This window comes from Chionomys nivalis, chromosome 10, assembly GCF_950005125.1.
Source record: "Chionomys nivalis chromosome 10, mChiNiv1.1, whole genome shotgun sequence".
Lineage (NCBI taxonomy): Eukaryota > Metazoa > Chordata > Mammalia > Rodentia > Cricetidae > Chionomys > Chionomys nivalis.
In genome coordinates this window covers 16,449,357-16,462,809 of record NC_080095.1, presented here as the reverse complement: position 1 = coordinate 16,462,809, position 13,453 = coordinate 16,449,357, and the positions used below count along the sequence as shown (strand labels likewise).

General features: G+C 40.3%; 1 protein-coding gene across 1 annotated transcript in view; it reads left to right on the top strand.

The window, feature by feature from the left end:
- Nucleotides 1-13,453, top strand: part of Rcor1 (REST corepressor 1) — a 93,251-nt gene that overhangs the window by 58,168 nt on the left and 21,630 nt on the right. Inside the window, exons 4-5 of the mRNA XM_057782495.1 lie at nucleotides 7,511-7,563; nucleotides 12,260-12,421. Coding sequence (XP_057638478.1) covers nucleotides 7,511-7,563; nucleotides 12,260-12,421 — 215 coding nt within the window. The remainder of the gene's footprint in view (nucleotides 1-7,510; nucleotides 7,564-12,259; nucleotides 12,422-13,453) is intronic.

Sequence of the window (13,453 nt, the reverse complement as noted above, 5' to 3'; positions counted from 1 at the left end):
TCGAGATAGGGTTTCTCTGTAGCTTTGGAGCCTGTCCTGGAACTAGCTCTTGTAGCCCAGGCTGGCCTCGAGCTCACAGAGATCCACCTGCCTCTGCCTCCTGAGTGCTGGGATTAAAGGCGTGGGCCACCACTGCCCCGGCTACCATTCTAAATTTCTACATAGATACACTGTAAATATATACCCACTATCTAGATACACTTTGAATTGTTTCTATTCAAGATATCCCAGTGGCTTTCTAGTTCCTAACATGTTTTAAATTGGAAGCTAAAAGTTGCAACATGACCCTCAGTAGTGTAACTAGTATCTGCTCTTGTGACCTTCTTTAGAGTACTCTCATTAGTGCCTTCTTAGTTCTCTCGTCTGGAGTACAAGTATTCTTCTCCCAGGTGTCCAGTTCCTTAGGTGAGACTACCAGAGAGGTCTTTCACACCCTATGAAATAGGAACCACTCACCGTCTTACCTCACTTGATTTCCTTCCATCTTATTACCCAACATACTGTTTATTGTATGCTCCTCTGTACTGTAAGACTGAATGTAGGAACTTGTTATGTTTGGTCTGTTCGTTTAATTCTGTTCTCTCCTTTGGTATGTGGTGAGTAAAGGTGTAGTATCAGTTGAAGGGAGAAATGGGAGGAGTATGAAAATTCCTCAGCATACAGTCGCAAATTCAGGGTTTTTATCTGTTAGGCAGCTTGGATCATCTGGAGTCTTCTAATTTCCTTGTGGTCATCAGTTTACTCAATAAATAATTTTTGTTCCTGCTTATGATGTACTAGGCACTGTTTGAACCTGACAGCCCTGCTTAAATGTGACTTTAATTTGATGGGAAGCTGCCTTGTGAGTGTTGGAATGTACCCACTACAGTTCTGGTCCTTAATAAATGCTCTAGAAGAGCTAGGGAGAATGGACAAAGCTTATTGAACAGAGCTGAGCGCAGTGCTGAGTTAACACTCTCTGACACGTCTGGCTTCTTTTGCTTCTACTCATTATTATGCCTTACCTTCTTCTCTCTACATTTGGATCTCATCTGGGTAGTTAGAATTTGTTTATTCTTTCTGCCAACTGAGGAAAGTTTTAAGTTTTCACTGTGGACATTACTACAGAAACATTCTTTGACCTGTTTTTGTGTCTAATCTGTTTAGCTGAGAAGTCAGTACCAAATAATTTTCTAAAGTGTCAGATTAGTTTACCACTACTACCAGAAAAAGACAGAAAAAAAAGGAATTTACTCTTTCTCTGGTGTTACTGCTGGAGTTAGATTTATACATTGTCGATAGTCTAATGGGCGTAACATTGTTGCTCATACCCTGGAATTATACTACTTTTGTTAGGTATGTTTATTATATGACTTTCTGTTATATAAAATGTACTTTTTAAAAAAGCATGCATCTGGGGGCTGGAGAGATGGCTCAGAGGTTAAGAGCATTGCCTGCTCTTCCAAAGGTCTTGAGTTCAATTCCCAGCAACTACATGGTAGCTCACAACCATCTGTGGTGGGGTCTGCTGCCCTCTTCTGGCCTTCAGGCATAACACAGACAGAATATTGTATACATAATAAATAAATAAATATTAAAAAAAAAGCATGCATCTGTAGGGATGAAATTAACTGAAATTTATTTTTAAATTAATCAACTATAAAGCAGTTTGGGTTCAACTAGCCAGATTGGACTATGAACAAAGATTAAAGTACTATCAATAATTTAATTTATTTACTTTTCTGTGAACCACAGAAAATATCCTTTTATAGTAAATACCACTTAATATTTAAGATATTGGGTTTTAAGATGTGAATATTAATCTCAAATGGTTTTGGGAGAAATTATTTATATACATACAAGTTTTTTTATTATTAAAAATAATTAATGACCTAGTGTTGGTAGCAGCAAGGACATATGCCTTTAATCCCAGCTCTTGGGAGGCAGAAGCAGGTGGATCTCTGTGAGTTCAAGGTCAGCCTGAGCTGTAGAGTGAGTTCTGGGACAGCCAGGCTACACAAAGAAACCCTGTCTTGAAAAATACACCCCTCCAAAAAAAAAATTGATAATCCTTCATCCTACCATAGGACATTTTTTTGTTTGGGGAGATGCTGTGGCTCACAAATGCTAACCACCTCCCACTGTGTGACTGCTAACCACTGTTAGTTTGCTTTCTAATCTCTACTCTGTGATGCTGTGCACTATGATATCACTCCATAATTTTTAAACTATCATTTTCCTGCCATTAAAAATGAAAGTAGGTGCTTGGTAGTGGTGGCACACACCCACACCTTTAATGTCAGCACTCAGAAGATAGAGGCAGGCACATCTCTGAGTTCAAGGCCAGAATTACAGAGCAAGTTCCAAGACAGCCAGGGCTACACAGAGAAACCCTGTCTTGGTGTAGGGGTGGGAACAAACAATGCTAGGCTCCTTAAGGAGTTTGACAGCCATTTGGGCAAGAAACTGCTCTTGCCTGGACTGTTGCATAAACTGGACACAGAGAACCCACAAAAAGAGGACTGCTGAACTTGCCTAAAGGTGAGATGGTTTTTCGGGGTTCCTAACTCATAAAAGAGTCTACAAGACATTCTACAGGATACAACAGATAGTAACTAAACTGTCTTTAAAATTTCCTGCTTCATAAAAATGTCTGCTAAACACTATGGGCCTAAAGGCCAAAGACGGATGCCCCAACGGTACAAAAAAACTTTGGGTGACTGTCCAGACAACAAGATATCTCTGTCATTTCTAGAGTTTTGGATTTCTTGTTTACTTAGGTAATATTATATCCTTCTGGAGTCTTTAATGGAGTTAAAAAATAGATAGATAGTTATAATTTTCCTTAGTTATAATAAAAGATAAAATAGATGTAAATATTATAACTATAATTCTTACTTAATAACTGTTTTGCTATATGTAGTCTTACTATGTTAAAATAAAAGCCTTTCTTTTTTATTTAAACAGAAAAAGGGGAAATGATGGAGGTGGGTCTTATATTAATCTGTTGCTTTCATTGGTTAATTAATAAAGAAACTGCCTAGGCCCATTTGATAGGCCAACCCTTAGGTGGGTGGAGTAAACAGAACAGAATGCTGGGAGAAAGAAGCCAAGTCAGTGAGTCGCCATGATTCTCCCACTCCAGACAGACGCAGGTTAAGATCTTTCCTGGTAAGCCAGCTCATGGTGCTACACAGAATATTAAAAATGGGTTAGATCAATATGTAAGAGCTAGCCAATAAGAGGCTGGAACTAATGGATCAGACAATGATTAAAAAAATACAGTTTCCATATAATTATTTCAGGACATAAGCTAGCCATGCGGGCGGCCGGATGCCGGGGACACAGCCCCACCGCTCCTTATTACAACAATGCTAGGTGTAGTCATTCAGGCCAGTAATCCCAGAAACCTGGAAGCTAAAGTGTGGGAATCAAGATTTTTGAGGTCAACTGGGCTACATAATGAGACTTTATCTCAATGGAAAACAAACAAACAAGCAAAAAAAAAAAAAAAAAACCAAAGAAAAAAAAATGAAAGCTGGGCATAATGGCTCATGCCTGTAATCCCAGCAAACCAGAAGGCAGAGGCAAGAAGATTAATGTGAGTTTATGGCCAGCCTGGTATATATGGGTAAATTCCAGGCCAGCCTGGATGATAAAGTGAAATTCTGCCTCAAACAACAATAAATAAATCTCACACAGACAATACTCTACCACCAACAAAAAATGAAGATGTGAATTTTGGACTGTTATAATTGTTCATTTTGTAGCCTAATTTACTTAGCCAGTTTTTTTTTTTTAATCAAACACTTAGTTTCTTTTTTTTTTTTTTTTCTTTTTTTTCTGGTTTCCTTACTCTAAATAACACTTGTAAAGTTGAAAGCATGGTGTCTTACCCCTGCGGGAAAGGACTTCCTTCATTCTGAAGAGTAGGCTGCCTAGAGAAGTATATTCATAGTTCCTTCTTTGTACTTGAGACAGTTATAGTGAACTGAGTTATTTCTCTCTTCAGCTGTAAGGAGAATTCCAGAAGACCCCAGATCACATCTGCAGAAACAGAACTAGCCACAAAGTAGACCTGAAAGATCTGCTGAAGATCCAGTGTACAGTAGACTAGTTTATTCTCCACTGTCTTGCTGCAGCCTGCTCTGTAAGCTCTTAAAGACCCCTTTCTCTAGCACTGTCCACTTAGAGGGCCTGTGCTGCACGAAGAAAAAATACCCTTCAAGATATTCTTAACTCTGTCCCCAGGAGAATCAGTCATAGAGAGGAAGTGACTTGGGAGCAGCATATGTGGCAGAACTTCCTGTGTGATACAGATTAAAGACTGATAAGCCACTCAAGGTACTGGGATTTAGAGGCCAAAAACCACCTTTTGATTGACACTGTCCTCCATAGGTGGCCTTGAAATGAGTCTATTTTTTTTAAAGGCAGTCTCTATCAGTGAAAAGGAAGTTTGGGACATTAATATACATTAGATACTGAAGGTGTTAACTCAGTGGTAGAGAATCAATCTAATATAAGAAAGATCTGGATTCAGTTCTGAGCACAGAGGAAAGTAGCTTAAAAAGTATGTTTCTTACCTAGAAATACAACTCAATGGGAAAACACTTGCCTAGCATGCATGAAACTGCAGGCTTGATTTCTTATTTATTTATTTATTTTGAATTTTTCGAGACAGGGTTTTTCCGTAGCTTTTGGTTCCTGTCCTGGAACTAGCTCTTATAGACCAGGCTGGTCTCGAACTCACAGAGATCCGCCTGCCTCTGCCTCTTGAGTGCTGGGATTACAGGTGTGCGCCACCACCGCCCGGCTGCAGGTTTGATTTCTAGCACTGCAAAAAGGAAATGTTTATGACAATCATTTAATAGTTGTTACATTTGATTATTTTAAATGTTCTCCCAACACTCTATGAAGGACTGAAGAAAAGTCTTATTCTTGTCCTATAGTTGAGCAAAGGAGTTCAACTATCAGGCCCTTAGCTGAAGCCACGGTCTTTGACTTGGTTGGGGTCCAGGACTCTCTGTTATAATCAGCTATGAGAAGTAGATAACATGATCAGTCTATCTTCCTCTCGCCTTTCCCTACCAAAGAAAGCTTGATTCTTTCCTTTGGATTACAGTGCACATAGCCAAGTACGAATTGAAATCAGTAAGATTGCCTTGAGTGCTCTACTTCTTGCTAAGGGACACGTAAAGTGAGTTGACTTGATATGGAAGAGTTAGAGGAGTGTTGTAGCTTAACATTAGATTTTTGTTTGTTAGTTTGCTTGTTTTTGTTTTTGAGATAGTGTCTCACCATGTAGCTTTGTTTGGTCTGAAACTCACTATGTGGACCAGGCTGGCCTCAGACTCAGAGATTCACTTGCCTCCTTAGAAGTTAAAGGTGTGCACCACACTCAGCCCTAGTCTGCTTACTCTTACACTGATAAATGGAAACTTGAGTTCTAGAAAAGAGGACAGAATTATTCTAGTTATGCAATAAGTTGATGTAGGACACAGCGGTATGGTTTAGATCAGAATAGAACATAACATGCATGGCCTTGTATGGAGCAGTCATCTGTCTTGTTTCTGCTATTGTATTTACTGGGTAGTCAGGGAGGGATATTCTTTTTTTTTTTTTTTTTTTTTGTGGTTTTTCGAGACAGGGTTTCTCTGTGGTTTTGGAGCCTGTCCTGGAACTAGCTCTTGTAGACCAGACTGGTCTCGAACTCACAGAGATCCGCCTGCCTCTGCCTCCCAAGTGCTGGGATTAAAGGGAGGGATATTCTATGCAGTGGGATTTTCTTTTATAAGACCAGACTAAGAAATAGCGTGGTTCATCTGACTTGTGTCGTCGTGTCTGTGTCTTCTCTCCCTACCCTTTACCCTTAAAGATATTCAAGCTTCAAGTGTTAGCTGTAGTATTGTCTGTGTCCACCAGGTGGCAGAACTGCTGTACTTAAATGTTCCTTTTGCTTCTGTGTGAGTCTTAGGGATAACTTCTTTAATAATAAAAGGAGATGCCATGATATTTATCATACTCTGTTGTGCTGGGTATTGAACCCATAACCTTATGCATGCTGGACATAGCACTCTTTTGAGCAACATCTCCAATCTTATTACATTTTAAAAAAATGTTTGGCGTGTTCAGTTTGTGCTGTGAGAGAAATTGCTGTCATGCTTCCTTTGCAGTATCTAATGCCAGTGCAAATCTTGATTGTATTTTTAAAGCTCCATTAAGGCCATAAGCTTTGTCCTCAACCTGCCTCATGGTGTCAGCCTATTACTCTATAGAATATTCAGGATCGAATTTTCTGAATCTCTGCAGTGTCTGGGGAAGAGGGAAGGGGGAATTAAGGTTACCATAGCAATTTTCATCTGTATCTTTTGTCCTTTGCAATTACATTTCAAGTTCTTACTACTCGATACTAAAGACATGTTTTATTAGATTAAAAGCATTAATTAAAAAGCAAAGCTTAACACCAGCCATTTTCTATTACTTGCCCTCAGCTTCTATCAAATTCTTCTGATCATGGCTGTATTTTTTATTTTTTTTTATTTTTTATTTTTTTTTATTTATTTTTTTTTTTTTGGTTTTTTTTTTTTTTTTTGGTTTTTCGAGACAGGGTTTCTCTGTGTTTTTTTGGAGCCTGTCCTGGAACTAGCTCTATAGACCAGGCTGGTCTCGAACTCACAGAGATCCGCCTGCCTCTGCCTCCCGAGTGCTGGGATTAAAGGTGTGCGCCACCACCACCCGGCTACCATGGCTGTATTTTCTTACTCTGTTCAGGCTACAGCAAAATAAGTGAGTATCCCAACCCCTAAAAAGCCATTGACTAATATACTCTGTTTTACAATCACGATGGTACATATCTGTGACCATTACAAATAATATCAGATGGCTTTCCATGTTTGTTTTGATAGTAATTATCAAGCAAACAATTGCACTGTGCTGTAATGGCTTTACTTTCGAGCATAGTAAGTTCGCCCACTGCCTGATTTTAATGCTTCTGACATGCAGGCTGGTGTCAGTCTAACAATCAAAGGCGGCCTCCTCTCGAGTGAGCAGGATGCACTGGGGAAGGCTGCAGTAGTATGTGTGCCCACAGCAGGGAATTGTGCTGCTGTGACCTTTGTAAATGGTCCTGACCTGGTTCCCTGGTTCCTCTGGACAGGACTCACTCACTTCCACACTGAAATGAGCTCTCTGTAAGCTTTGGACAGAATCAGAGATTATTGTGACTGAGACACAGTATTGAAGAGGACCTGGTGACACATGCCTTCAATCCCAGCATTCGGGAGTCAGAGGCAGGTGTCTATTGTGAGTTCTAGGACAGCCAGACTACACAGAGAAAACCCGTCTCGAAAAACAAACATACAAAAAATCATTTCGACAGCCAGAAGTGTTACACAGAGACGGTATTGGAAAAGTCTTCCAAGTCCTCATCTTTTAGAGTATGGGGAAACCTGTGCTTTTATTTCCACTGTCAGCTCTGGTGAGTGTAAACTTGATGTCCTCAGGCTGCTCACTATTGTCCTCTGTTTTCCAGTGGACGAGTACATCGCTATCGCCAAAGAGAAGCACGGGTACAACATGGAGCAGGTAACAGCATGTGTGTTGCCACTGATCTCTTCAGTGTTTTCTTCTGTGTGCTGAGTGGGCATATGGTAGTAGATACCAGCTAGTTCGATTTTCTCATTGGAATGTGTGATTGGTTTCTCATCCTGGTTGTATAATGTCTATGATATGTGATTGTATAATGACTTATGGTACTATGCTCAGACTTGTTGCTTACACTATCCAACAGAAAGTGACTGGGTAATTTGAGGTATTCAGCTAGGGTTCAGTTGAGCTGAACTTCTAACTTTGCAGGCACTTTGTATGGTGGGGTAAGTGATAGTGATAATGAAAATGGTTTGCCTTCTATGATTTCAGCCATAGTGATTTTGTCTTGGGCTATTTGCTGTTCCCTCTCTCTAATAGAGTTGGAAACATCTCCAGCTCATCTCCTGAGAAGAGACATAAGACATCTTAAGGTGAACATACATGAGTTTAATAAGGGAGGGGGGAAACCACACACAGACTGGCTTCTAGAGCCAGTTTCTCGGTGAGCTCAAACAACGTATAACAAGTTAGCAACTTGTTGTGTATTTCAGCAGAGTGGGAAGCGCCTGTTAACAACTGTTGGTACATTTGATCTGTAAAGACGTAGAGCTTCGAATTGTTCCCACCCATAGAAAGGTCCAGCTGTCCACACCTCGCCTGTAGCTCTACTTTAAGCACCTGCACATGTATTCTGGTAGCAGCTTGCATGTAGTTTGTAGGAACTGGGGTACACAAAAACATACCCTGTCTCCCATGTGAAAATCTATGATGAACACTTGATCTTTGAGATATGACTTATTACTGTTGTGATTACAAAAGCCAGGCAAAGGAGCCAGTGGCCATTGTGCTCAACCTTGCTACTGTTGAGCTCTTCTCCCAGCCAGTGCCCTCAACTTCATGCTCTCTGCACTTTTCATTAAAGATGAAGACAATCAAATGGAGCAACATGTGAGGATAAAATTAGAGAGGAGCTGTCTGTGTCCAGGAAAATAAATATGCTCAGAAAAGATCTAAGAAATCACACCTTGGCTAGGCGGTGGTGGCAGTGGCGCACGCCTTTAATCCCAGCAGAGGCAGGCGGATCTCTGTGAGTTCGAGACCAGCCTGGTCTACAAGAGCTAGTTCCAGGACAGGCTCCAAAGCTACAGAGAAACCCTGTCTCGAAAACAAACAAACAAAAAAAAATCACACTTTGGGCCGGTTCTTGGCACACAGACAGATAGCAACTATAAAAAAAATGTAACAAAATCACCACAGGGGAAGCAAGCATCTGTTCGCCATTGCTAATGCATGATTAAGTCCAGATGTCCAGTTTCTGACAGGAATCACAACGCATACATCAAAGCAGGAAAGTATGGCGACTGGATAAAAAACTTTTTGTAAGTTTTCCTGAGGAGGCATGAACTTTTCTTTTTACCCCAGTTAAAACACCAATGACAGAGCAAAGCACAGTTCCCACCAAGCTTGTGTAGTGAACCAGTGAGCTTGCTGGGGTTACTTTCAGGAGCATGAACTTAAGATCCCTGCTTAGGGAATGTCACTGCCCACAGTGTGCTTGGGTTTCCCACATCAGGTAGCTAAGGCAATCCCCCACATAGGCAAGCCATAGACCAATCCAGTGTAGAAAAATTTCTCCCTGAGATTCTCTAGATTATGTTGACATTTAAAACAAGCCATCATTACAGGTGACTCAGAGGCAGTTGCATCACTGAAGAGCCCATGAGAGACAGCTCACAAAAACTGCTTCTCTGGAGCTCCCTGAATAATTTCCAGGCAGCTTGACAGGTCACAGTCTTCTCTCCCTAGTAATCCTTACTATGCACATAGCCTGGAATATGGATGAGGATGCTTGTGAATCTTGTAACATTTAGGAACTTCCTGAAACTTACTTATTTCTCACATCTCAAGGAGGCTTCCTTTAGGATAGAACTTTAAATTTTGAGAAATTGATACACAGAAAGACCTATAATGTCAAATCTCTTGCACACACACACACACACACACACACACACACACACCCTAACTGGTACCAGGGATAATCCCAGAACCTTGAACATGCTTGGCAAATGCTCTATCACTTAACTGCATCCCTTAAGTCTTACCTTAAGACTTTAAAGTAGTTATCTTACAATTGCTCAAAAAGGCCATTTTGGCCAGGCAGTAGTGGCGCATGCCTTTAATCCCAGCACTCAGGAGGCAAAGACCAGATCTCTGTAAGTTTTAGGCCAGCCTGGTCTACAAGAGCCAGGACAGGCTCCAAAGCTACAGAGAAACACTATCTCAAAAAACAAAACAAACAAAAGGCCATTTTGAATAGGCAGATAATGAATTTGAACATAGGGCAATTTGTTTCATTGTGGTACTGGATGGTTGAAGATCAGGATATCCTGCTTGCTAAAGAAGTATTTTACTACTTAACTATCCCCCTAGCCCAAAAAACTTAAACTTTAAACTGAGTTTAAAGGTAGGGGAGGTGAACAAAAGTGAACAGTACCTAGGAGTCCTGTGGGACATCCTCGAGGAGAAACAATGTAAGTAATTTAGAAATTTCAGGAGAAGATGGAGGGAAGGAATAGGGAGAGACTTTGAAGGGAGGAGGAAGGGTAGAACCTCCTGAAGTTGATATGTCATCCAAAAACAACTCAACATACTTCAGAATGAACTCACCCACACCAAGATTCAGTATGAGACACTCAAAAAAGCCAAAGATGCAAGAAAAAAGTCATTTGTGACATGCAAGAGATCACCAGTAAGGTTATCAGATTTGTCATCAGGAATTTTGGAGTTGCAAAGACAGTGAGTGATCTGATGTATTTGAAGTGGAAAGAAAAATGTCAAAAACTTTCAGCCAAGAATTGTCTGTGTAGCCGGGCGGTGGTGGCGCACGCCTTTAATCCCAGCACTTGGGAGGCAGAGGCAGGAGGATCTCTGTGAGTTCGAGACCAGCCTGGTCTACAAGAGCTAGTTCCAGGACAGGCTCCAAAACCACAGAGAAACCTTGTCTCGAAAAACCAAAAAAAAAAAAAAAAAAAAAAAAAAGAATTGTCTGTATAGATTAGATAGATAGATAGATGTTCAGCTCAGTGGAGGGAGTGCATGCCTAGCATACACAGGATCCTGGGGCTACAGAAAAAGGAAAGAGAAAAAGAGTCCTGTACCTGACAGAACTTGACTTTCAAAAATAAAAAGAGGGGCTGGTGAGATGGCTCAGTTGAGTAAGGGTATTTGTCACCAAGTATGATGACCTGAGTCCACATGCTGGAAGGAGAAAGTCTACTCATGCGGTTGTCCTCTGTCGTCCACATGAGTTCTTTGGCATGCATGCACATATGCACACAAATGAATCTGCATGTGCACACGCCCAACTAATTTTGTTATGTTTTGTTTTTGGGTTTTTTTGAGACAAGGTTTCTCTGTGTAGTCCTAGCTGTCCTGGATCTAGCTCTTGTAGACCAGGCTGGCCTTAAATTCACAGAGATCTACCTATCTCTGCCTCATGAGTGCTGGGATTAAAGGCGTGCACCACCACCACCCAGCTAAATAAATTTTTTAATTAAGACATTTACAGATCAAAAAAAAAAAAAGACTCACCATATCCTCTCTACTAAATTTTTTCTTCAAGAATGCTGTAGGAGGGCTGGAAAGATGGCTCAGCGGTTAAGAGCGTTGCTTGCTCTTCCAAAGGTCCTGAGTTCAATTCCCAGCAACCACATGGTGGCTCACAACCATCTGTAATGAGGTCTGGTGCCCTCTTCTGGCCTTCAGGCATACATGCAGACAGGATATTGTATACATAATAAATAAATAAAAAAATTAAAAAAAAAATGCTGTAGGAAACCTGTAGGAGAAATAGGATATTAGACAGTATTCAGAGCCAGATGAAGGGATAAGACTAGAATCAAGGTAACAAGCTGGGTAAAACCAGTATCAATATCATTACCTTAGTGTTTCTAATTCTGCATTTCCAAGTAGCCCAAGTAATCTATTTAAAACAAAGTTAACTTCCTCCCCCGCCCTTTTTAAATATATGATATAGAAAGATAGAATTCTGTCATTTCTACAACTGAAAGGGGTGGAATGACTGTAAAAGAAGCTTGTTTTTTTTTTATTTTGTTGAAGCTATTTATATAAAAATTCAAATCCAAATCTCACAACTTGAGAATGTTTAATGTAATCCCTGTGGCAATCAAAAGGAATAGCTAGAAACCTGTGGACCCGGCACTTGGGAGACTGAGTCAGAAGGATTGAGAGTTTGAAGCAAGCACAGACTTCATCAGGAGAATCTTAAAGAACAAAAATGCTAGTTTTCCGCTTTTTTTTTCAGACACTCACTAAGAGTAGTCAGAATCCTAGGCAGTTGGTTGCTGGGGCCTGGAACAGAGGAGATAGAGGGAAGAGAGCTATTGAGCCGGCACTGTTTGCTTCGCAAGATGAGTCTTGGGAATCGGTATTATACAGCACTGTGCATGTTTTCAGTACCATTGAGCTGTGTGCTGAAAAGAGCTTGGAATTATATATACTAGATGTTAACATGTATCTTCACAGAAACTGGGATGGGGTTGATGCCTGTAACTTCACAGTGTTATATGCGGCATTCTTCTTTCTCACTTATCTGATAAAAACATGCTGATCTCACTCCCATTTTAATATTTCCTTTATTTGTTCTAAAATTTCACTGATAACATTTTTCTAGGCTCTTGGGATGCTTTTTTGGCATAAGCATAATATTGAAAAATCATTGGCGGATTTGCCCAACTTCACCCCCTTTCCAGATGAGTGGACTGTAGAAGATAAAGTCTTATTTGAACAAGCTTTTAGTTTTCATGGGAAAACTTTTCACAGAATCCAGCAAATGGTAAGCAGGTTTCTTTGACAGATTTGTTTTGTTTGTTTGTTTGTCTTGCTTTTTATATTTTAGAGTATACGTGAGCTACGGTTATCATCTACTTCAAACACCTCGTTTATGACTTATTTGTCTGTTTTATATGTGTGGGTGTTTTGCTTGTATGTATATCTACATACCACTTGTGTGTCTGTTGCTCTCCGAGACCAGAAGAGGGCATCAGATTCCTGGAATGGGAATTAGAAACATTTGTGAACTGATATCTGGGTGCTGGGAATTGAACCCAGGCCTTTTGAAAGAGCAGCCAGTTCTTAACCACTGACCTCCCTCTCCAGCAGCTAATATCTCCTTTTGAATAAAGTTCCTTTGGACAGAGCAGCTTACTACACTCACTGCTCTGTAGCTCAACAGTTAGGTATAGAGCAAAGCATTCTCTCCTTCAAGTTTATAGTCTACATCTCCACGCCATCACAAGGTTAAGCCAACAGAAAGGATCTTTGATTGTTTTGGAAGGAATATCTCAAATCCTTGTCTGTCTATGGAAGGTGTGCTTATTTTTTCCTCTTCAGAAAGCTATTGATACACTTCAGGCTAACATTTACTCATGCTTGCACTGAATGTTAAAATGAATTTGTAGAAGTTAAACCTGGAGCTGGAGAGATGACTCAGAGTTTCCTTCACTTGATCATGAAGACCAAAATTTAGATCCTAGAACCCACATAACAAGCTAGGCATTTTATACATATCTATAACTACAGCCTCGATGGGGGAGTTCACAGATTTGCTGGGGCTTGCTATCTTAGAGTGGCTGGGCATGGTAGTCTGCACCTTTAATCCCAGCATTTAAAGGCAGAGGCAGATGGAACTCTCTGAATTTAAGGCCAGCCTGGTCTATGGAGTGAGTTCTAGGACTACACAGGGACCTGAAAAACCAAAAAAGAAAGAAAATGTTGTATTTTGAAAAATGCAAAACAAGCTAATTGTTTTTGTAGTTATTTTTTTTGTAGTTCTAACTCTTATGGATTTTCCTTTTTTCATAAAAAT